This window comes from Palaemon carinicauda, chromosome 25, assembly GCF_036898095.1.
Source record: "Palaemon carinicauda isolate YSFRI2023 chromosome 25, ASM3689809v2, whole genome shotgun sequence".
NCBI lineage: Eukaryota > Metazoa > Arthropoda > Malacostraca > Decapoda > Palaemonidae > Palaemon > Palaemon carinicauda.
The window spans coordinates 84085734-84108419 of record NC_090749.1 but is presented as its reverse complement, the minus strand read 5'-3'; the positions used below and the strand labels follow the sequence as shown (position 1 = coordinate 84108419).

Genomic DNA, 22686 nt, shown 5'->3' with positions numbered 1-22686 from the left:
GTCCTTTCCATCCCCTCGCAATTCTCAATGTGGGACCTGGCGTCATGTGATGGCTGCTCCTGGAATGATTCAACAGAAAATGTGTTAGTTGTAGCACATTAAGATCCGGAGCTGTAACGGTTCTCTTACCCACATATCCTACTCAATACCTTATCCTTTGAGACAAGGTTAACTCTATTCGGGAAAGGATAATCATTGCTTATTATTAACACGTCCGTGATTTATACACGGTATCTCTTAGGATATTCGCTCTGGATGTTAGAACTCCGTTGATTCCTCTTACGTAAAATTTCTCTGGTCTATCACTCGCAGAAATATCCTAAGTAGAAACTGCCAATGAGGAACTTCCATCAGGACAACATGGCTATCTCACCCAAAAATAGATTGTTCCTATGTCAAAATCCATTATCTAGTGTTGTTCTACATCTCATCCTAGGTCACCAAATATGCTGTATACACTACAGCATTATTATTATTGATGTAAGAGGTCACTCAACTGGAATAATATCCATTAATTAGTATTGTTCTACATCTCATCCTATGTCGTGGATTCTTCTTTGTGGGATTAAATGATACATTTGTATCGTTAAAATACATTTAATCACTTAGGCTTACATTACTGTTCAGCTCTCAATGGCTTGTGACTCTTGATTGAAACATCACAAAGCAAAACACCCACATAAAAAATACGAAAATAATAAATGAGCATTACTTTTCAAAGACTGGATTCTACTGCAATACAAAAGTAAGAAGAATTAAATCCTATCTTTGAGGCAATCAATAAGTGATTAATTCTGTTCATCCTTATTGTGCCTAATACCTCTTACTCCAATATCATAAACACTTCCTTATTACCTTGGACTTTCCCTCCACATTTAAGCCTTTACTCGTAGCAGTGACCACTCCTCCAACTGTACCTTTCCAATGAACATTTTTATCATTTCAGTTACTTGCCCCATCGTAGCATCCATTCATTGCTCATTCTCTTGCATCATTATCTCAACACTTTATTCCACTCTTTTTAGCACTTTCAGTTCCCTTCTCATCTCATCATTATCACAACTCAGCTTCACATTCTCAAACAATTACTCCTTTTAAACTACCCACTTCTCTTCTCGTTTCTCATACAACAGCAATTCCTCTATTAAACACCTTTTCTTTTTCCTCCATTATCACCCATCTTAAATCTTATTCCTAATCTTATTCTGCCTTCTAGTTTTCCCATCTCAACAATCCCTGTTTGGACACCAAAATAATGTAGTAAGATGAAAAAAAAAAAAAATCCTGAAATCTTACTTACAGACATATGTCTCTACAGCACAAACTTTTCTCCTTACGTTATCACAAGCCAGACTCTTGGAAAGAAGAGACATTTACACAAAACATAACCTTAAATCTATATTCCTGAAAACTAAATAAGTTAAAACAACCACATTTAATAGAGAAGGCCAGAAAGAACTGTATTAGATTGATTGATTGATTTGAAGTTCTCTGGCATCCTGACATTGAAGGGCATTGATACAGATATCGTTTATTATAAAGATTAAAAGAATATTTAATTAACACCAGAAAAGTAAATAAGTTACAAAAGTTAAATAGCATTAAGAAGACCTGCTTCTGAATTGAATTTAAAAATGCCAATAGCATTGTACGACATATCCTGCCCAAGGATCTTGGCAAGGATGAACCTGCCATCTTTACACCGAGCCTTACAAGGGAGCAATTCAGTCAACAAATGCCTCACTGTCTAGCGTATTAAACAGTCGTCGCAATATGGTTTTTGCTGGCCAGCCAGCAGAAACTCATGTTTCATCCAAATGTGACTAATGCAGAGACGACAAAGAGTAGTCTCCCATTTTCGTGGCATCCAATTATATCTCCAAGGTTATAAAACAATCGCAATTTCTCTCATCTTATTTTCGGTTAAACTATCTCAATGCTGTTGCCAATTGCTACGAATAAAATTCTTAATTACTGGTAAAATATCATTACAAAGAATAAGATACCTCCTTGGTACCAACTCGGCTGCAACACTCTTTGCCAGTGAATATGCCACTTCATTTCCAGACACACCTATGTGTGCAGGAACTCAGCAAAAATCGAACTGATATACCTATTAGGACAATAATTAAAAGCTACTTTAAAATATTTCAAACTAAACGGTTACTAGAATTAAAATCTTCTAAAGCTTAAAGAACACTTCTTGAATCACTATAAATAGTAAAATTGCCCTCCTCTCTTAACACTATTTTCACAATAACGGTTAGTATTTGATGACACAACTTTAATGTTTCTAATGGAGGGGGTGAGAGAGATGGAGGTCTCTCTCTCTTTTACGATTAATACCTGGTAAGATTGTAGTTGTTTGTAACTTTCCCACTACATGTGCATCAGAAAATCTGTTTTTAGGTAGAACCTCCATCAAATCAGGCAAGGACATGGCCTGAGAGAGGTTTATACTAGTTTTTGTGATGGGGGATAAAGGCTGTACAGAGATGGGCAACGCCCTAGTGTTAATACACTGTGGTAAAGCCTCAGGAGGTAATATGCTTATCTTATCATTCAGCATTTTATCAGATGGTATATTTCTTTTTCTATAGGTATTGGCAGGACTAGGTAGGTTTGATTTTAAAACCTTAGCATAGCTATATAATTTATTGAATAGTCTCTTGTCATGTCCCACACTTATATGTTCTAAATTACATTTGTTAGGGGCGGCTTCTTCTTACTTAAACAGCTCGCAGCTCTTGTGTGTGAATTTATGATTCGAGTTGTATTTTAAACACCTCTCTCCTAGTGCACATTCTCCATGGTAAGATTTCGAGCAAATACCACATATTTTCTCATTTCTGCAAACTTTAGACGAGTGCCCAAATTCAAAACAATTAAAACACTGCAGTGGCTTCTGCTTGAATGGTCTTACTTTAATCATTTCTTTTTCAATAATAATGTGGAAAGGTACATCAGCATCTTGAAAAGTAAGTATAATCATTGATGTACCTGGGACTGTTAATTTTCCATATATTTAGTAAACACATGGTCAGTATCTCCTCCTCTGTAAATTCATACAGATCTCTGTTGAAAACTATTCCCATTCGTAACTAAAATTTAGTTGGGGTTTGACATCTAACTTAATATCATCATTAATTTTATTTAGGTTAGACAGTATTACAGATTGTATGCTTGATTTGGATTTGATAAGGAAATTATTTTTTCCAAAACGAGATATATCTATCGGTGCATAGTTCCTATTTTTTTCTGAACTAATTTGCATATTTTGAAATAATTTCCTTTAACTCCCTTTGATTCAGCTACAAACCACATTGCTGACTTTGGCTTTCTCTGGGAATGCATAACTAAATCCACGTCTTTTTCCAACTAGTCAGCAGGCCAATATACATCCAAATCCTTTGGTACCTTATCGTAGAGAGCAGCCATAACATTCAAGTTATTAATATTATTATTATTCATGTTACTTATTGCTTTAAATGCCTCATCAAGTCTACTGTAAGATATCCATGAATCCCATTTATCATCATCAAGTTTCATCCTTATTTCTTTTATACATCCATAGCACACAAATGCTTTATATAGATTATCATATTTGCGTCTATTGGAATTTAGGTAATACGAAGGATTCGAAGTTTCCTCGTGATACCCAAATTACTCAATTTTGGGATATCAGTAGAATGGTCCCTTCTAGTTCCGAGGTCATCAACAGAATTTTCCTTAATAGACTTGCCAGAGGTTGTTAACATTGCCAAGGGAGAGTCGGTGTATCCAAGGGATGGGAATCCGTTGTTTGAAGAATCAATAAGAGTGTTGAGGTTAGAAAAAAAAGAGATGAGTTTGATTTACCTGCCCAAGAATATTATGGCATCACATGTCAGAAAGAAAATTTGCACTCTCCACTATGGGCACAATGAGAGTAAACTTACCAGATGGTGCACTCCATACCCTAGTGGAAGGATAGCACCAAAACATATATAGAGGCACAGGTATAAACTGAACCCGCCTGTTAGGACTGAGACGAAGAAACTATGGAATCATCCTCCCCATATCTGTAATGATAGGTTTCCGACCAGAAGCCAAGAGTCTTACCCCAAGCATTGGATCCCCCTGGATTCCGAAGATCTAACACTTGAAAATACTGTTGTCACAAGTAAGAATATATTAAAATACATAGATATTGAGATGACGGTTATTTCAATCTGTTGTTGTGCTGCTTAGCCTACCAGATGCAAAGTCAAGAGGCATGGTGCGTGAAAAATGTTGATTGGACCATTTTGTTGTTTTTGAATTCTTCGTTACAGGCAAGGAGGTTTGAGGGAGCAGCAAAGAGAGTACGTTGACATAGATCTGAGGGGCATACCTCTACCCAGGCAAGATGGGATCGACCCCCTAATGCTCCCATGAACGACACCACCAAAGATTACCACGCCTTGGTCCGGTTTGAAGATAGCCAGAACTAACAGCTAACGTCCATTCCCCTTTGTGCGATTTAAGATAAGAATCATTGTCTTTTTATAATGTAGTTTGTAATTGTTTACAATACCACGCTCTCCATTTACTCCAAAATAATGCAATCCTGCAGTTCTCATCTTCTTGCACAGTAATTAGGTGGTTATTTAAATTCTGGGAAGGCAATAATTAGCAAGATATGTTGAGGGAGGGAGAAGGGGTTATAAAAAGAAAATAGCTCGGTTTCCACACTAAAAGACCTGAAACTGACATGTCAACATAGTCAACCAAACAAAATTCGTGATGCCAGCGTACATAAACAAAAGTTTGTGATGGCAGCATACATTTGATCTACTGTATATTCAAAATATACTTAATCAAAATTGGATTAATTACTCAAAAGTGTCCATAAAATATGCAATTTACAAATCAAAGACTTCTTATTAAAATATGTTTAATCTTAATATGATCTACTGTACATTACAGCTCCACTCTCTGACTTCTCTAAACAACTTGTGAATCTCGAGTGAGAATATATAAACAAAACTCATACACATACGTACAAAAAACAAAATATGAGCATCGCTCTCAAAAAGATCGAATCCTACTGCAATACAAAAGTAAGAAGAATCACATCCTAACTTTAGGGCAATTAATTAATGATTAAATCCTTCATAGCATACGCTACTAAACTTATGAACTATGTTAAAACATGTTCTAACAATGCAATACTGTGCAACATTACTCTTAATACCGGTAGCACATATAGTATTAGAGTGCAAAATATATAACAGAGGGTACATGTCTTCCAGCTTTCAGAACCATACACTCATCCTTTGTGACTCGACGGCATACCTTTAGAGAAAAACTCTACCAACGCTTTTGCGAAGTATGTAGACTAATTACACTAAAAGAGAGGAAGCCACTTCTTATCCCATTTGGATTTTGACATATCCCTTTCTGAAGATTATTTTCTGAAGAGCCTACACTGATGCCCAAATATCAGGCTCCAGATAATTTTCTTGAGATGGTTGACTTAGCCCCAAAGTTACGAGGTGATATACTGTAACATTCTCTACATAAAGAATTTGTTGAGTATAAAGACAAAAGGATATCATGTATTCCATATAGCCTTTTCGTATTCCTGTTCCTGATGTTCGGTGATATACACAGGGGGTCTCAAACAAGGAAGAATAACCCAGTAAAGAAGGAAATAAGGTATAAATAAACTACAAAAGAAGTAATAGACAAATAAGATAGAATATTTAGGGAAAAATAACAACATTAACCCTGGATAGGTACGATGGGTCGTTTGCGACCCCGAGCGTCAAAAAAAAACAGGTTTTTCTTACGTGACTCACCCCCGTGACTGAATTTGTGGGTGATCGACCTGCAGGAGGTGTCTCCCCTACACGCTCTAGTAGTGTCCAGATGTGCATTGCTGTAGCTGTACTCCTTCCCCGATTTCTGAGACGCGTCGGGGTTGAGCGCGACCGAGTTTACCCTTCTAAGGTAGTTTGCATAATTATCAAAGTTATTACGTATTATGAAATTGTCGTAGAATGGTGCAACTTGTATAGGTTATCAGTTGTGGAAAGTCTTGGTGGATTGTTTGGCTACCATGTGCATGATTTTTTTTTTAGTTAAAATGTCGTTCATCACCACGAGGACCATTTTACCGCGAGTGCCCCTTTTTCATTTTTTTGCCAAGTCATTTTTCCGTAAGATATTGCCAAATAGGGTCGTAAAACTTTTGCTTGTTTAGTGTTGGAAAGTGTGTCTAGATGATCTGGCTACCCATGCATGACTTTGTTTTTGTCAGATACGACGTAGTTATTGGTATATTGGGTATTTAACTGCGGTTACCAATTTCTGTTTTTTTTCAATATTTGTAAAAATTACTACGTAGTAAGGAATTGCCGTATATTATTCATTTTTTTTTTTTCATGTTTAAGTATTAGAAAGTGTGCCTTGATGGTTGGGCTAACACGTGCATGTCTTTTTTTTTATCTGAGATGCCGTATATTAGAATGTCGGGCATTTTACCGCGAGTGTCCCTTTTTCATTTTTTTGCCAAGTCATTTTTCCGTAAGATATTGCGAAATACTGTCGTAAAACTTTTGCTTTTTTAGTGTTGGAAAGTGTGTCTAGATGATCTGGCTACCCATGCGTGATTTTGTTTTTGTCAGATACGACGTAGTTATTGGTATATTGGGTATTTAACTGCGGTTGCCAATTTCTGTTTTTTTTCAATATTTGTAAAAATTTAGTACGTAGTAAGGAATTGCCGTATATTATTGATTTTTTTTTCATGTTTGTGTTAGAAAGTGTGCCTTGATGGTTGGGCTAACACGTGCATGTCTTTTTTTTTTTATCTGAGATGCCGTATATTAGAATGTTGGGCATTTTTCCGCGAGTGCCCCTTTTTATTTGTTTTGCATTTTTTTGCTTAGTCATGTTACCGTAAGGAATTGGCAAGTAGTGTCGCAAAACTTATATTTTTATAGTGTTGGAAAGTGTTTCTAGAGGATCTGGCTACCCATGCCTATTTTTTTTTTAGTCAGATATGGCGTATATATAAGTATGTGTTCGATTTTCCTGTGATTGCCATTTTTTCGTTTTTTCCCATTTCTTTCAAAATTACTACGTACTAAGGAACTATCACAGAGTAATTATTCATTTATATGTTTATTTGTCGGAAAATGTGCCTTGATGGTTTGCCTAGCACGTGGCTGAATTTTTTTTTTCTGAAATGCCGTATATTAGAATGTTAGCCATTTTTCCGCGAGTGCCCCTTTTTATTTGTTTTGCATTTTTTTGCTTAGTCATGTTACCGTAAGGAATTGGCAAGTAGTGTCGCAAAACTTATATTTTTATAGTGTTGGAAAGTGTTTCTAGATGATCTGGCTACCCATGCCTATCTTTTTTTTAGCCAGATATGGCACATATATAGGTATGTGTTCGATTTTCCGGTGATTGCCATTTTTTCGTTTTTTCCCAATTCTTTCAAAATTACTACGTACTAAGGAACTATCACAGAGTAATGATTCCTCTAGATGTTTATTTGTCGGAAAATTTTGTTTACTTTTTTTTTGATTGAATATCATCAAATTTGTTTAGCTAAAATATTATCTTGTTTTACATTTTTTTTTTTTCGATTTTATTTCCCTTCAAAAAAAATTTTTTGGGCCAGAATTTTAATTTTATAGTCGTAAAATAATCGACAATTATCCAGCAACCCACCATACAATTTTTTTGCATATCCAATAATAATTAGATTAGTAAATAACACCTTGAAATTGACATACCCTTCCTACATTTCAAGTGGCAGATTAGGGAGTCTGAGTCAGTGTGGTTGGCGGCCATTTTGTGGACATATCCGAAGCGTAAGCTGCCCTATCTATATATATTCTTGTTCCCTATAGAATTTGTGATATTTTGGTATATTTTTACCTGCATAAATATCATATTATATATTAAATATATGTATTTTTTTACGAAATTTCTAAGTACTCAAAAAATTACCTTTAGATATGGCCCCTGATATAAATGTAATTTACAAAATAATGAAGATTTTTTTTCATATTTCTATTTTAGGATAACATATGTTTATTCCCTAAAAAAATTAGCCACTTCCTATTTCATTTGGGTACCCAAAAAAATTCCTGAAATTTGGACAAATTTTTTTGGCCAAAAAAAGTTACCCTTTTTTTCTCATTTCAGATCTTCACCTCCATGGGTCTGACTTCATCCAAAATACATCAAGATGTGTCCTAAACATTCAAGAATCAATTCCTAAAAGGATTTGTGTATATATGTATAAACTTTTTTTTTATGAATTTTTATGTCAGGTCTTTTTTTTTCTACTAATTTTTTAGAATATTTATAATAAATAGTTTTTCTGCAGATGAGTAGTATTTATCTTTACAGTTGTTTTAAGCATTCATTGAAGTTTTTTTTGGCAAAAGAAAAAAGGAGGTTACTGCAAAAAACTGATTTTTCAAGAATTTTTTTTGGCGTCGGGGTCGTTCGCGTCCGAGTATACCCTTAAAGGGGTGTCCGAGGAGCGTACCTATCCAGGGTTAAAACAGATATTTCATATATAAACTATAAAAGGATACTTATGTCAGCCCGTTCAACATAAAAACCTCCGCTGTAAGTTTTAATTTTGGAATTTCCGTTGATTCATCTACCTCATTACAAAGGTCATTCCACAACTTAGTAACAGCTGGAATAAAACTTCTAGAATAGGTGTAGTTGACCTTTATGATAGAAAAGGCATAACTATTAGAATTAAATTTATACCTAGTATTACGAACAGGATGTTAATATCAAGGAAGATCTGAATGCAAAGGAAGATCAGAATTATGAAAAACCTTATGCAACAGGCATAACGAACAATGATGACAGAGATGAATATGCAAATCAGGATTGAGAAAATTAATAGACCGTAAGTTCCTGTCTAACAAATTAAGATAAGATTCAGCAGCTGAAGACGAGACAAGAAAATAATACTCAAAACTATGTAGAATCGAAGAATTAAAACACTTTTTCAGAATAGATTGCTCACCAAATATCTTGAAAGACTTTCTTAATAAGTCAATTTTTGTGTACAGTTAAGAGACAGACCTGATGTGTTTCTCAAAAGTAAATTTGCCAACAAGAATCACACTTAGAATTTTAAAAGTCATATAGAGCTTTTCCCTTTTTTATTTGAGGCAAAGTTGTTAGATCTTATCCTTTACAGGGACTTCAAAAATCTTGTATTTTTTTTATTTTTTCCAAATGCCTTTTCCCCCTTTCAGTTTGACCTCTGTTCATGCTTTGTAATAATTACTCTTTTGTCCCCTTTGTTGCTGTTCATCCTTTTGCCAAAATTCTCGTGTTGTAGGATCGTTATCACCAAATGGATTGCAGAACTCCTCAATTTTCTCTTCAAGAACTTTCCTTTGACTGTTTCTTTTTTTTTCTTTTATCCTCGACTTACAGCACTGAGCTTTTGCGTTCCTTCCAACTTTGAGGCCTCTGAAGGTGCAGAGTTCAGTCATAGCTATGGATCTATGAGACATTGTCAATGACTACCTTCTTATTGCACTCTCAGAATTTTTATAAGCAACAGTTCCTTTCAGACAAGACGAAGCATCCTGATTAACTGTCTGGCCTTTCAAAAGGCCCAGCGGGGAACCTTGTGCTAAGTCCTCTGCCTCGGTGAGGATAAATTCTATCCCACTTTCATTTATTTTCTGTGTTGTGATGTGTTGGTGCCAGATCCCGAGGAATGCTATGAAGAATAGGTCCAATTGCTGTGGTATCTCCTGAGGAGTTTCCTTGTGTTTCTGCTGTGGTTGGGTCAGGTTTTTTTCACTTTGGCATACTCCTGATCTGAGAGAAAAAATGAATGGCAGTGTATCTGGAATGTCTATTCATGGTACCTGGTACTATGCAGGACATGTTTTAAACAGTTTCATTTCTTTTGCAATCCTACTGATCCAGGCTATCTTTGTGCATCATTTACATAGTTCTGGCATTGGCAACTATTTATAGTCTAAATCATAAGGAAAATTTTGGTGCAGGCTTCGAACATTACAATTCTTAGCTGACCTAAAAAAATATTTTCAAGTAACTCTCATCGGTCCAAGAGGTACCCAGCAGTGTGTCATTTCGTTGGCCTATGTTATGTACACAATAATGTAACAGAAGAAAAAATAATTTCACTTTTCAGCAACTCTAGCCACTGCTGGCTCCTTCTCTATTTACATTTATACAAAACAAAAGCCACGTCTTACTTATAACCTAAACGCCTAACAAGTACTTCCAAATATCATGTCTAAAAGAAAGTATAAGATACAATAATCAATCATTAAGCATCAAATACCTGGACAAGGGGTACGAAGAAAGTGTTCTTTCCATCCATTGCAAAGGTATCTAAGAGGTCCAGTTCCCTGACGCGCTTCTCAAAAGGACTAGATGGAAAAGAAGTAAAGTTATGTATGAGACTTTGTACTTGGGTTGTCTATTCTATATCTGAAAATAATTAAAGCAAAACATATACTGCTGCAATATATGTACTTCAATTTAAAATAATTCCTTCATATTTTATTCAAATGACAATAAGAAAAAATACATATGAACATACTAGCGTTATTTGTCTATGATTTTAGATTACTTAAAATGATTGAAATTTTTCCCTAGCAGAACTTACTGCTCTTACTATGGTAACTATTCAATATTTTAGTAACAAAAGAAGGAAAAACCAAAAAGATTAAATGTGTTCTTTTTGTGCATTATAGATTCAGTGGTGCTGTGAACCCAAGAATATTATATAAAAAGCTATACTTGTCAAAGGGTTGCCTGTCTCATTTTTTTTTTTTAAAATCTCAAAGAAAATCATTTAATGAACAAAAAATAGTTAACCCATTACCATATAAGAATTGAGTATCGATTTTTATTTTGTTGAATATAGCTGAAAACGCTTTTGCATACAGTGAATCAAATTGAGGAGAATCAACAGTTACTATCATTATTCTTTTTTTGGGCTTGGCCATGTCATCCTGATGGAAGGTTCCTTTAGGTAGCTTTCTAAGGGATATTTGCTACAGTAATACTCCCAGAGAAATGAACTGAAAGTCTCCAGGATTCTAACTCCTGGCGCGAGTATCCAGTTAAAGATATTGCAAGGGATCAGGGACGTATATTTTAGATATGACACATAGAAATCTTCACCCCATATACAGTAGATTTAACTCTTTGATGTAAGGGGGAAGAGTGGCGAAAGAGAGGGGGTGCCGTTGTAGGTACCTGGTGGACCTCCTATCCGTTCAACTACCAGCCGCCATTCCTTTACTTGTAGCGTAAAAGCTAGGTGTTCTGCCGAAGTTTTCCCGGTGTTTTGTTACAAGATTTCGGAATAATCATGCATTCTCCAGATTCTTCATCCTTTGGAAAGTTGAGTATTGATTCTTTCCTGTGTATAATTTTAGACTCCTTCTCACAGTTAAATTCCAATAATTTAAGTGTGTTTGGTTGAGCATTGCCATGACCGGAGGCGGCCTTTTTATGACCGCTTTTGCCGATTATCATTACATTTTAGGTGACATTTCCCGGTATTTAGCTATATAAACTAGTTAGGCAAATTATACAAGTGAAGATTGTGCATACAGAAATATTATTATTCCTCTTCCAATTATGTAACTTTACTTTTCGTATACGGCGGGAGCCCCATGGCTGTGTTTCCTACCAGAGCTAGGCTAGCCTTGCTCATATATACATTAGTAAAGTAATTCCCCACGTTTAGCCTCACCCTATCGTTCAGTATTAATTCAGATTGGGAATTGCACCCTCTAGAATTTATGGATAAGGTTCGATATACATTCTCTTTTAGAGAAAAGAGGATAAACCCTTCCTCCCTCCCTGGGTACTGCCGCCATTACACGCGGCAACCACTTTCTTTCCTGATTGCCGTCAATTAGAACTCCGGCTTTGGGTTTGATAGTAATTAAATACCATCTTTCTTCATTGCTGTTGAGTAGAACTCCAGCTTTGAGTTGGATAGTAATTAACTCAGGGTGCCCTTGTCTTACCGAAGACGATGTCGCCAGCAAAGGAATCATGTTTCCTCTGCCACCGACGACGTCGTCAACACAGGAAGCCATGCTTCCCCAGTCCACTGTCGAAGGTAGGCAGCATACCTACCGCCACTTCTCTCTCCAGTTAACTACAAGACCATTTCCCTTGCCCCTTCTGTCCTTTAGTGTCGGCATGGACGTCACAACATTCTTTCACAAGTATTCTGATAGTCATCCCGGCTTGCCAGGTTGTCTGCGTTGCCGGCTGGTACCCTAACGGCAGCAGTTAGTTCAGCCGCCTCAGCCACCTTCCCCCTTATGTCCTTCCTTCACCGGAAGTGAATGTCATAGGGGGAAGATTGAGCCAGCCCTGATGGCTGCTGGTGGGAAACCTATCATACTTTTGAGAAGTCCTCAGCCCTCTCTTGGTCTGCCATCCACAATTATTGCCAACTGCAGTACAGCCGGCAACAGGCCTTTTGTGGATGGATGGAATTCAGAATCAGATGGATTCCTACCCCTTCCATTGGAACTCTCATTCTGGCAAGGAGACAGTAGGCGGCCTGATAGTCCTCCGACACTTGCAATTGTTGTGCTAATCCATGATAATAGCCCACCCTCTTTCCTTAATGCTTTCTCTCTCTCTATCAGTTAGTGCCGCCAGGTACTAACCTAACCCCGGCAGTGTGCTGGCAGTACTACAGCATACAAATATACAGTAGTACACTTATTTTCTAGCATACTCAGTTTTTCCTATCACAGTCTATTGTTAAGACTACGATATTATGTTGAGGTTGAGTAATGCCTTAACACCAAGATGGTTTCTTCGATCATCGGGACCCTATTAAATTACCGATCACTGTTAATATTGTGGGTAAATAATGTTAGTATAGCGCTTGCTAACCCTAATTCTAGTCCCTAGAGTTACTCCTACCTCGTATTTTCCCTATCAGGGAACTAAAATATTAACTACTGACGGAGGTCTCAGCAATGGCCTAGGAGGGGAAACACAGATATGTGTCTTTTCTACTTCCTTTCAAGCTTATTATCCTAAGCTATTATAAATTAAAGTAATTACAATTGTTGATAAAAATTGTATGCTTTTATATCACCGACATTAAAAATTATATACTCATTAAACCCCTTTTCCTTTACAGGAGGAGCCAATGGAGAAATGTGTAGCCTTAGCCTGCGACCACAAAGGCAAATACTTTTGTGGCCACACGAAGTGCAGGACTCATGCCCCCTGCTGCATCGTGTCGGGAGTCCTCAAGTATTGGGACCCAAAGGGTTGCCTTACCTGTTTGACCCTGCTGTCCAACGGCTTCGGAGAAGACCCCTCAGTCAACATAGAGACTAGAGATACAGCGAGGGAGACCCTTTGCATATGGGTAAGTAGATTCCAAAAGAATTTTCAGGGACCGTACTTACCCAACGACTCCTTAATGTGCCTACTGTGGTGCCCTAGGAACAGGTCCAGTCTTCCCTCACACAACTGAAGATCAACGCAGACATAGACAAGGCACTGGAAGGCATGGACATCCACCAAGAAAGGAAGTCAGAAGTGTCCACTGACACTGAGAAGTCCCTACTACAAGGAGGCCCCGAAGAAGATGTGGAACATCCACAAGTGGAGGAAGAAGGGTCCGTTTCAACGGCATCCGAAGACCCTTAGTTCGCTGTGACAGCATATCAACCTATGCCGTCAACCTCTTCAATCCTAACTCCACAACCAGTGGCACATGCCATAAAGAACGAAGAGATCCTCACTTCGATTCAACGGATCATGGAGTTGTTCCAAAAGGTAAAAGAGACGATGAGAGAATCACTCAGACTACAACAGATACTACTGCAAGAGAGGACGAACTGCCCTGGACATACCAAGAGCTCTACTAAGAAGCCCCTTACGGTGCTGAATCTCTCTTACCGCTCCAAAACCGACCCCTGGATCCCAGCTTTCTTGCTCCTTCCTCCATCTCTTTCCCCTTTTCGGAGAAAGCACTAGACTTTGCCGTCAGGGCACTAGACAAGGGCAAACCCTGCCCAACCCTAGAGGAATGCAAACCATTCTCTCTAGCACTGCCTGCTTGCGAGGAGAAGTGGAAGGATGTCCACCTAACCTTCTCCTTCTCTAAGTTGGATCCAGATATAGCAGGCCAACAGTTCAATGAGAACCTTCCGAAGTTGCCAGACCATCTTCTGAGGAGGGAACATGAGGCAAAGGATAGACTTGCAGCCTCCATTCTCATTAGAACTGCCTGGAAATGAGTGCAGGTCTACAAAACACCCCAGAAATTTTCATTTTCCTGGCTGAGTCTCACATGGGTACCCTTGTGAAAGACTTATATGCCTTCCTCAAAGCTAGAAGAGCCTGTAGAGACTTCGTTTTGGCCTCAGCGACCATAAGACACAAACCAAGGAAATTGAATACCTCGAACATCTCAGGTAAAGACCTTTTCCCACAGGAACTAGTCCAAGAGATCAGAGCCAAAGCAACCATGGAAAACTGGAACCTTCTCCAAAAGTGGGGCATGAGCTCAAAGAGGAAATCTTCCTCAGACAGAGGTCCCCAGCCTAAGAATAAAAAGGCAAAGAGACCACACAGCCCTGCACAACTTTCTGCCGTGACTATGACCACGATACCGCAGACCACTTTCCAGATAGTCCCTCAACAACTGGTGGCTCAGTTGCCAATGTTTAACCCCAACATTGAGAGGCAATCGCCTTCCTTTCACCTTAGTCAGAAAGGAAATGGCCCTAAGAGAAGTTCGACCGAAGGTGACTCCTCCCGGGGCCGAGTAGGACATTGTCATGGAGACAAATCCACAGGGGTGCCAGGTAGGAGGCAGACTGTATCACTTTTGGGATCACTGGACCTTCGATCCACGGGCCCACAGCCTATTAACGAATAGACTCGGGTGGAAATGTAACAGAACTCCAACCCGTTTTCCAAAATTCTTCCAACACTCCAAGAATATACCTCAGAAATCTTGAACAAGAAGGTAATAAGGAAAGCCAAGTCCATCAAATTCCAGGGAAGGCTGTTTCATGTTCCTAAAAAAGACTCAGACAAACTCAGAGTCATTCTAGACTTATTTCCACTCAACAAGTTCATCGAGAACAACAAGTTCCGGATGCTTACTTGGCAACACATAAGGACCCTTCAACCAAAAGGAGCAAACACAGCCTCAATAGACCCAACAGAGGCTCACTGGCATCTTCTATTGAGCTGCCCTTTCTACTCCTACCTAGGATTCATGCTACAGAAGAAATGATTCTTCAGAGCAATGCCCTTCAGACTGAATACAGCCCCAAGGATATTCACGAAGCCGGCAGACAAAATCGTCCGTAGGAGTTCAATTACTAGCATATCTAGACGATTGATTGGTATGAGCAGCTTCCAAGGCTACTTGTCTGTAGACAGCCAACAGGTGATCCAGTTTCTGGAACACCTGGGCTTCAATATCAATAGCAAGAAGTCTCGCCTTCCTCCAGCTCAGAAGTTCCAATGGCTAGGAATCCAATGGGACTTAAAGTCATACCACCTCTTCATTCCATCTAATAAGAGGAGAGAGATAGATGGATCTATCAAGAGACTAATCCGTCACAAGAGGATTTCAGAATGCCAATAGGAAAGAGTATTGCACTCTCTCCAGTTTGCGGCAGTGACAGACCCGGTGCTAAAAGCATGTCTAAAAGATGCATCAAGAGTCTGGAGAAGATACGCATCAAACGCTCGAAGAGATCAACCAAGGTTGACCCAAACTCTATTGCGCATGCAGTTAAGGCCGCGGTCAACAGCCAAGAGCCTAGCACGAACAATTCCCCTGTAACCACCACAACCATCAGTGGAGGTACATACGGACTCCTCCTCGAAATGATAGGGTGGCCATTCTCATGAGAGAAAAGTGCAAAGTAATTGGTCGCACCAGTTCAAAACCTTTCATATCAACGTTTTAGAAGCTCTGGTAGTTTGCCTGACGTTGAAAAGACCATCCCCTCGCCGAACAATCTACATCAGATTGTCCCTGAACAACGAAAGGATAGCAAAATGTCTAAATCGACAAGGCTCGAGATCATCTCATATAGGACATGTGATATTAGCCACCTTCCCCCTGACAAGGAAGAAGGGATAGCACCTATAAGCAGTTCACCTGCAAGGGTTCCGCATGTGACGGCGGATGCTCTATACAGGCGAAAGCCCATGGAGACAGAATGGTCCCTAGACGCAGACCCATTCTCCTTCACCTCGGAAAAAGTCCCGGAACTGTAGACCGACCTCTTCACAACGAGCGACAACAAGAAACTACCTCGTTATGTAGCCCCTTAGTTGGACCCTCAGGCAGAGGCGACGGATGCCATGTCCCTCGACCGGAACAGGTGGAAACAATTTTACCTGTTTCCACCAACCATCCTTCTGCTAAGAGTCCTTGACAAGCTAAGATCCTTCAGAAGAAAAGCAACAGTAGTGGTCCCCAAGTTGCCCAAAAACAATTGGTTCCCTCTAGTTTTAGAACTGAAAGTGAGGCTGTTCCCTATGCTGGACCCAGTATTATCCCAACTGGTCCAGAAGTTGACTGCCTACTCTTCATCCTTGAGAACCAACAACCTATATCTCACGATTTTCTAGCGGCAAACAAAAGGTTTAGAATCTTTAAGGATAAAGTTGACTTCATCAAAGAGTATAAGTCAAGTTGGACTAGGAGACAATATGAATTGTCATGGAAGAAATGGGTGTCCTTTGCGAAATCAAGGGAACCTACAGAAATATCGATAGATTTCTATCTAGCTTTCTTCATATTCCTACACGAACAAGGCCTGGCTTCCACTACGATTACTTCGTGTAAGTCAGCCCTTGCTAGACCACTTCTGTACGTTTTCAGAGTGGAACTCTCTGGTGAAATCTTTAATAAGATCCCAAAAGCATGCGCTAGACGCAAGCCAGCAACTCCACCGAAGTCCATCACGGGATCATTGGACAAAGTCTTGCACTATGCTTCGAACCTAAACAATGAGAATTGTACTCCTAAGGATTTAACACAGAAAGGAATTTTTCTGTTTGCCATAGCTTCAGGAGCTAGAGTTAGTGAAATAGAAGCCTTATCTAGAAACGAAGGCCATATTCAGTTCCTAGACACATGATATCTGAACCTCTTTCCTGATCCTGCCCTTCTTGCCAAGAATGAGCTACCCACCAAGAGGTCGGGTCCTTGGAGAATCTGCCCAATGAAGGAAGATGTCTCTCTGTGCCCAGTAGAGTGTCTTAAGGTCTATCTTCGAAGAACTTTAGCCTTCAAGGGAGGTCAGCTCTTCAGAGGCGAAACTTCAGGATCAAACCTATCCCTAAGACAACTGAGAGCAAAGCTCACCTACTTTATTCGCAGACAGTACACCCGCAGGTCACGATCCAAGGAAAGTTGCTTCTTAGTTGAATTTCTCTCAACACATGGACTTTGGAAAACTCCGCTCATACACTAGGTGGAGATCATCCAGGGTCTTTTACAAACACTATGCAAAGCAAGTGCATGAAATAAAACATTTTGTGGTGGCGGCGGGTAGTGTTATAAGATACATCGTCCAGCGCTGCGATGAACAGTGAACTGCTTTGGGACTTTCCAGTGCATTGGTTGCATGGGGACACTTACCCTTGAGTGCAAATCACAACGATGATTAACACACTGTTCCATAAAGGTACATATCTGACCAATAACATCAGTGCCGAGTAAACGTTTGCGTCACAGTGTTTAGGTTTCACATCTCCATTGAGTGGCATTATTCCAATAAAGAAATCACATATTTTTCCTATAATAGAAAATTTGGACCCTGATGTGATTTCAATGCTGGATCAGATTTATACCCTATAGTAACTATATTTGATAATCTAGTTGCAAGGTAAAATTACTATACGTATTTGTGTCCTATTGCTGCTATCTCAGTTGCAGACAAATAAAACATGCTAGAGTTTTGATTAAACCCTAGAAAGGCCCAACTTGATATCAGGATACAGATTTCCAAGCTATGTGAAAGGTAATCTCTAAATTTTTACCTTCCGTTCCTACGAAATTTCAAGCCTTGAATCCTTATCATCGATGTCGACACTCTCCCTGCAGGGGGCAGGAAGCACTAAACCAGTTCTGAGTTTAGTGGAAATGACAGTTAACAGGAATTTTATATACAGGTCTAGGAGACCAGATAAGGAATCCATTCAAGGTGGAAGGCACACACACAAATCCATAGATATAGTACTTTCAGGTTAATTCTCTGGTATGCTTCCATCAGGACGACATGGCCGAGCTGAGCAAAAAATCTATTTTTGGGTGAGAGTGCCATGTCGTCCTGATGGTCCCCCCTTTTCTGCTGACCCCACCCGAAACTACTCTATCTGCGGCTATTCCAGATTAAAGACAAGTAAAGGAATGGCGGCCAGTAGTTGTACGGATAGGGGGTCCACCGGGTACCTACAACGGCACCCCCCCCCCCCCCCTCTTTCGCCACTCTATCCCTTTACATCAAAGAGTTAAATCTATTTGGGGTGAAGATTACTATATGTCGTATCTAAAAAATACGTCACTGATCCCTTGTGATATCCTTAACTGGATACTCGCGCCAGGAGTTAGAATCCTGGAGACCTTCGGTTTATTTCTCTCGGAGTATCACTGTAGCAAATATCCCTTAGAAAACTACCTAAAGGAACCTTCCATCAGGATGACATGGCACTCTCACCCAAAAATAGATTTTTCACTTTGCTCAAAATCTGTTTTTTATGTATTTCCATGAAGCCTTCTATAAGAGTCTTTCATCTCCTAGACATTTTTTTTCTATGAAAAAGGGCATTTACCAATTTTAGGTTTCATTGACAGGAAGACCCTGTCGAGAAAATACAGTGTTATTCGTTCAGCAATTCGTCTTCAAATGACAGCTTCATGTGTGAGTAGGTATTTCTAATAACTTCACCCAATATAAGAAATGCAAAATTTAGCAAGCCCTATATGACACATAGTTGACAGCAGTGTTGTTTTTCCATAGCAACCCTTATCCTTAACTAGCAGGACCTACTACTCATTCACTCGGCAGTTCTACGGTAAACCAGCCAACAGGACAAGCAAGAACTGTAGGTGTAACGCAGTATGTTAAAACAGTGGGTAATACAGTGTCATACGTGGTGGAGAATTCATTCACTAATCCGTAGAGATCTGGCTTTTCAAGAAGCTTTTTTGCATCAGGATTCATGTAAGCTGTGGGAACCAAGCCATCAGTCTCTGGTTTTGGGATGGTTGGAGCTATTACATGATCAACTACGTGGAAAATCTGCAGTGATAAAAATGACACTTTAGATAGACGGTTCAAAACACAGACAAAATGGAATTGCCTATACATACACACATGTATATATATATATATATATATATATATATATATATATATATATATATATATATATATATATATATATATATATATATATATATATATATATATATATATATATAAACACACACACACACACACACATATATATATATATATATATATATATATATATATATATATATATATATATATATATATATATATATATATATATATATATATATATATATATATATATATATATATATATATGTATATATATATATATATATATATATATATATATTATATATATATATATATATATATATATATATATATATATATATATATATATATATTATGTAAATAAATTTCTACCTCATACTTGGGATCAAACACTAGCCCCTTCAAATTGAAGGCCAGGTCGCTTCCAACCATGACACCAGAGGCTCTAAAAGAAGTCGAAATCCAACTGCTACCTGCAGTTCAGGATTTACCTGGCGAAAAATTAGTCTCTTACCAGCGAGTTTTCGCCGACTTACCAGCCCAACAGGTGGCACAATATTATTGATAGCTATTTTGTTGGAATTACCCCTAATGAGTCAATATGGACCAAGTAACACAATTGATAGCTGTTTTGTTGGAATTACCCCTAGTGAGTCAATATGGAAGAAAATCAACACAATATCGTGTTCAAATACAAATAAATGTCTACCTCATACATGGGATCGAACCCTAACCCCTTCAAATAAAAGGCCAGGTTGCTTCCAACCATGACACCAGAGGCTCTAAAAGAAGTCGGAACCTAACTACTACCTGCAGTTCAGGATTTACCTGGCGAAACATCAGTCTCTTACCAGCGAGTTTTCCCCGACTTCCCGGCCCACCAGGTGACACTATTAATAATAATTCATTCAAATTACCCTTAATGAGTCAATATGGATGTGTTGATTTTCATCCATATTGACTCATTAAGCGTAATTCCAACAAAACAGCCATCAATTGTCACCTGGTCCATATTGACTCATTAGGGGTAATCACAACAAAACAGCTATCAATTGTGTCACCTGGTGGGCCGGGAAGTCGGGGAAAACTCGCTGGTAAGAGACTGATGTTTTGCCAGGTTATAAATCAAACCAGTTTCTAACTTTTTCTTTTCAATAAGAAATAAGATATAAATGAAAAATGCAAGTGAACTGTGTATAACCATATCAATATAGGCTATACACCTGCTGCATACATACAATTTTTTCCCAAATTTTACCAATTCATAAAACATCAAGTGATTATCTGATACCCATTTACATGAGAGAGGGGCTAGAGTTTGAATTTTAAGCACCAATGTACATCAACTTGCCTAGCATCGCAAAATATAATTTGTGTTTCCGAAGAGAAAATACAGCTGAAGGATGGACTCATTGCTTAAAATGAAAAGATATCCACATGCAAGACTGTATTTCTCCCTAATACATTATTCCACTAACCTTCATAATTTCAGACAAAAAGCAGTTGTGAGCATCAGGGTTAAGTAATTTACTAATTTTATCAAAATAATTCTATTTAAAAGACCCTCCAAAAGGTGATTTTTTTCCCTTATACTGTATTTCACAGACCATTTCAAGGGCCTTATTTGAAGCTAATCAGCACATTTTCTTCTTCTGAATCCCTTTTTTTTCTTTCACATCTATCAATTAGTTTAAAATTTCCCATAAAATTTCTTTTACTGTATCCATTATTTTCCTTTCATTGAAAATTATATGAGAATCTGAGATATAAGGCTGCTTTTTTCTCTATGAAAAATATATCAAAATACTACCAACGGTTCTAAATACACTGAGACTCATGTCACTTACCTGCTTATGCCCATCTTCTGACATGGCGATGTGATTGGCCGAAGTAATCTTGGCATTGTTAACATAGTAATCGTAGTCCTCCCATCCTGAGATTGATGGTTTGTCATTTGGGGTGCGAGTAATATAAAGCCTTGGGTTCCCTGTTAGCAGGGTGTTGAGGTCTTCTGGGAGATCCTGGGCTTTGTACGATATATTAGCTGGAAAATGAAGCGTAGTGGTTATTACAGTTAATCATCCATGGCTCTTGGAGACAGCTTTAGGGTAATGTTGAAATCGTGACGATGGATTGACCACATAGGCCCATTACAAAGTTTGCTAAAGGATTATTATTATTATTATTATTATTATTATTATTATTATTATTATTATTATTATTATTATTATTATTATTACATGCTGAGCTACAAACTTAGTTGGAAAAGCAGTATGTTATAGGCCAAGAGGCTCCAAAAGGGAAAATAGATGTTTCTGTAATACCAGGGGCTATCAAAAATAGTGGTAGCACTCTTAAGAAAGATGCAAGGCATTGTTTCGAAGCTATGAATCCAGTATTTTGTATCCATCCTGCTTTGAGTAGCTAAAGTTTATGCTACTATTCAGACTGATATATTAATTCTACGTATTAATGTTGCATTCAAAGTATCATAATCGGAATTAATTGGGTTTTTCAAGCTAATGTCCAGTAACGCTGCTTGAATATTAATTGTGTGTTATGTAAAACAATGTTCTTATTTTGAATATGAGAGATAGATAGGGGCTGTAAGTTCCATCAGCGCTACGTACCACTAAAACCCTTAGGCTAAACAAGAAAAGTGTATCTTGGCCTCGAAATACTATAGGTTAAGCTGATATCGCTGACTTATCCTGAATATCCGAACACAGGGCAAAAGGCTAGTCTTCTCTGGATTTTCCCCTGAACCTAACATTAATTTCCTGTTATCAAGACGTAAGGGGAATAAGGATCATTGCCTCCCAGTAATTACTGCCATGAATAACCGTCAGAGAAGTTACTTACAATTCCTGATTACTCAATACGCACTGCACTAGTGGCTTGGTCTTTTTGAAATCAAAGAAAACGAGAGATGAATATTTTGAATATAAGGAGAATAGCATAAAATTAATATACAATGCTATATAACATTTGGTTTCAGTGCATTGCTAAGAAAGGTCCTAGGCACAATGATTATGGCTCACATATATTATCTATATATTTGCAATATCATGATTTCATCTCCCCTGTATAATAGAGTAAGTCGGGTCGAAATATACACACACACACATATATATATATATATATATATATATATATATATATATATATATATATATATATATATATATATATATATATATATATATATATATATATATATATATATATATATATATATATATATATATATATATATATATATATATATATATATATATATATATATATATATAGATAGATA

The 22686-nt window shown here is 37.9% G+C and overlaps 1 protein-coding gene across 4 annotated transcripts in view; it reads right to left on the bottom strand.

Annotated features, from left to right (window-relative positions):
• LOC137619257 (fasciclin-1-like) overlaps positions 1 to 22686 on the bottom strand; it is a 77121-nt gene that overhangs the window by 9649 nt on the left and 44786 nt on the right. For 3 of the 4 annotated variants that reach the window (XM_068349432.1, XM_068349431.1, XM_068349430.1), the window contains exons 3-5: positions 21233 to 21429; positions 19186 to 19334; positions 10337 to 10424 (exon numbers count right to left, since the gene is read on the bottom strand). In XM_068349432.1, coding sequence (XP_068205533.1) covers positions 10337 to 10424; positions 19186 to 19334; positions 21233 to 21429 — 434 coding nt within the window. Of the gene's footprint in view, positions 1 to 9693; positions 9844 to 10336; positions 10425 to 19185; positions 19335 to 21232; positions 21430 to 22686 lie in introns of those variants that run through there. The other variant, XM_068349433.1, reaches the window with a different exon arrangement.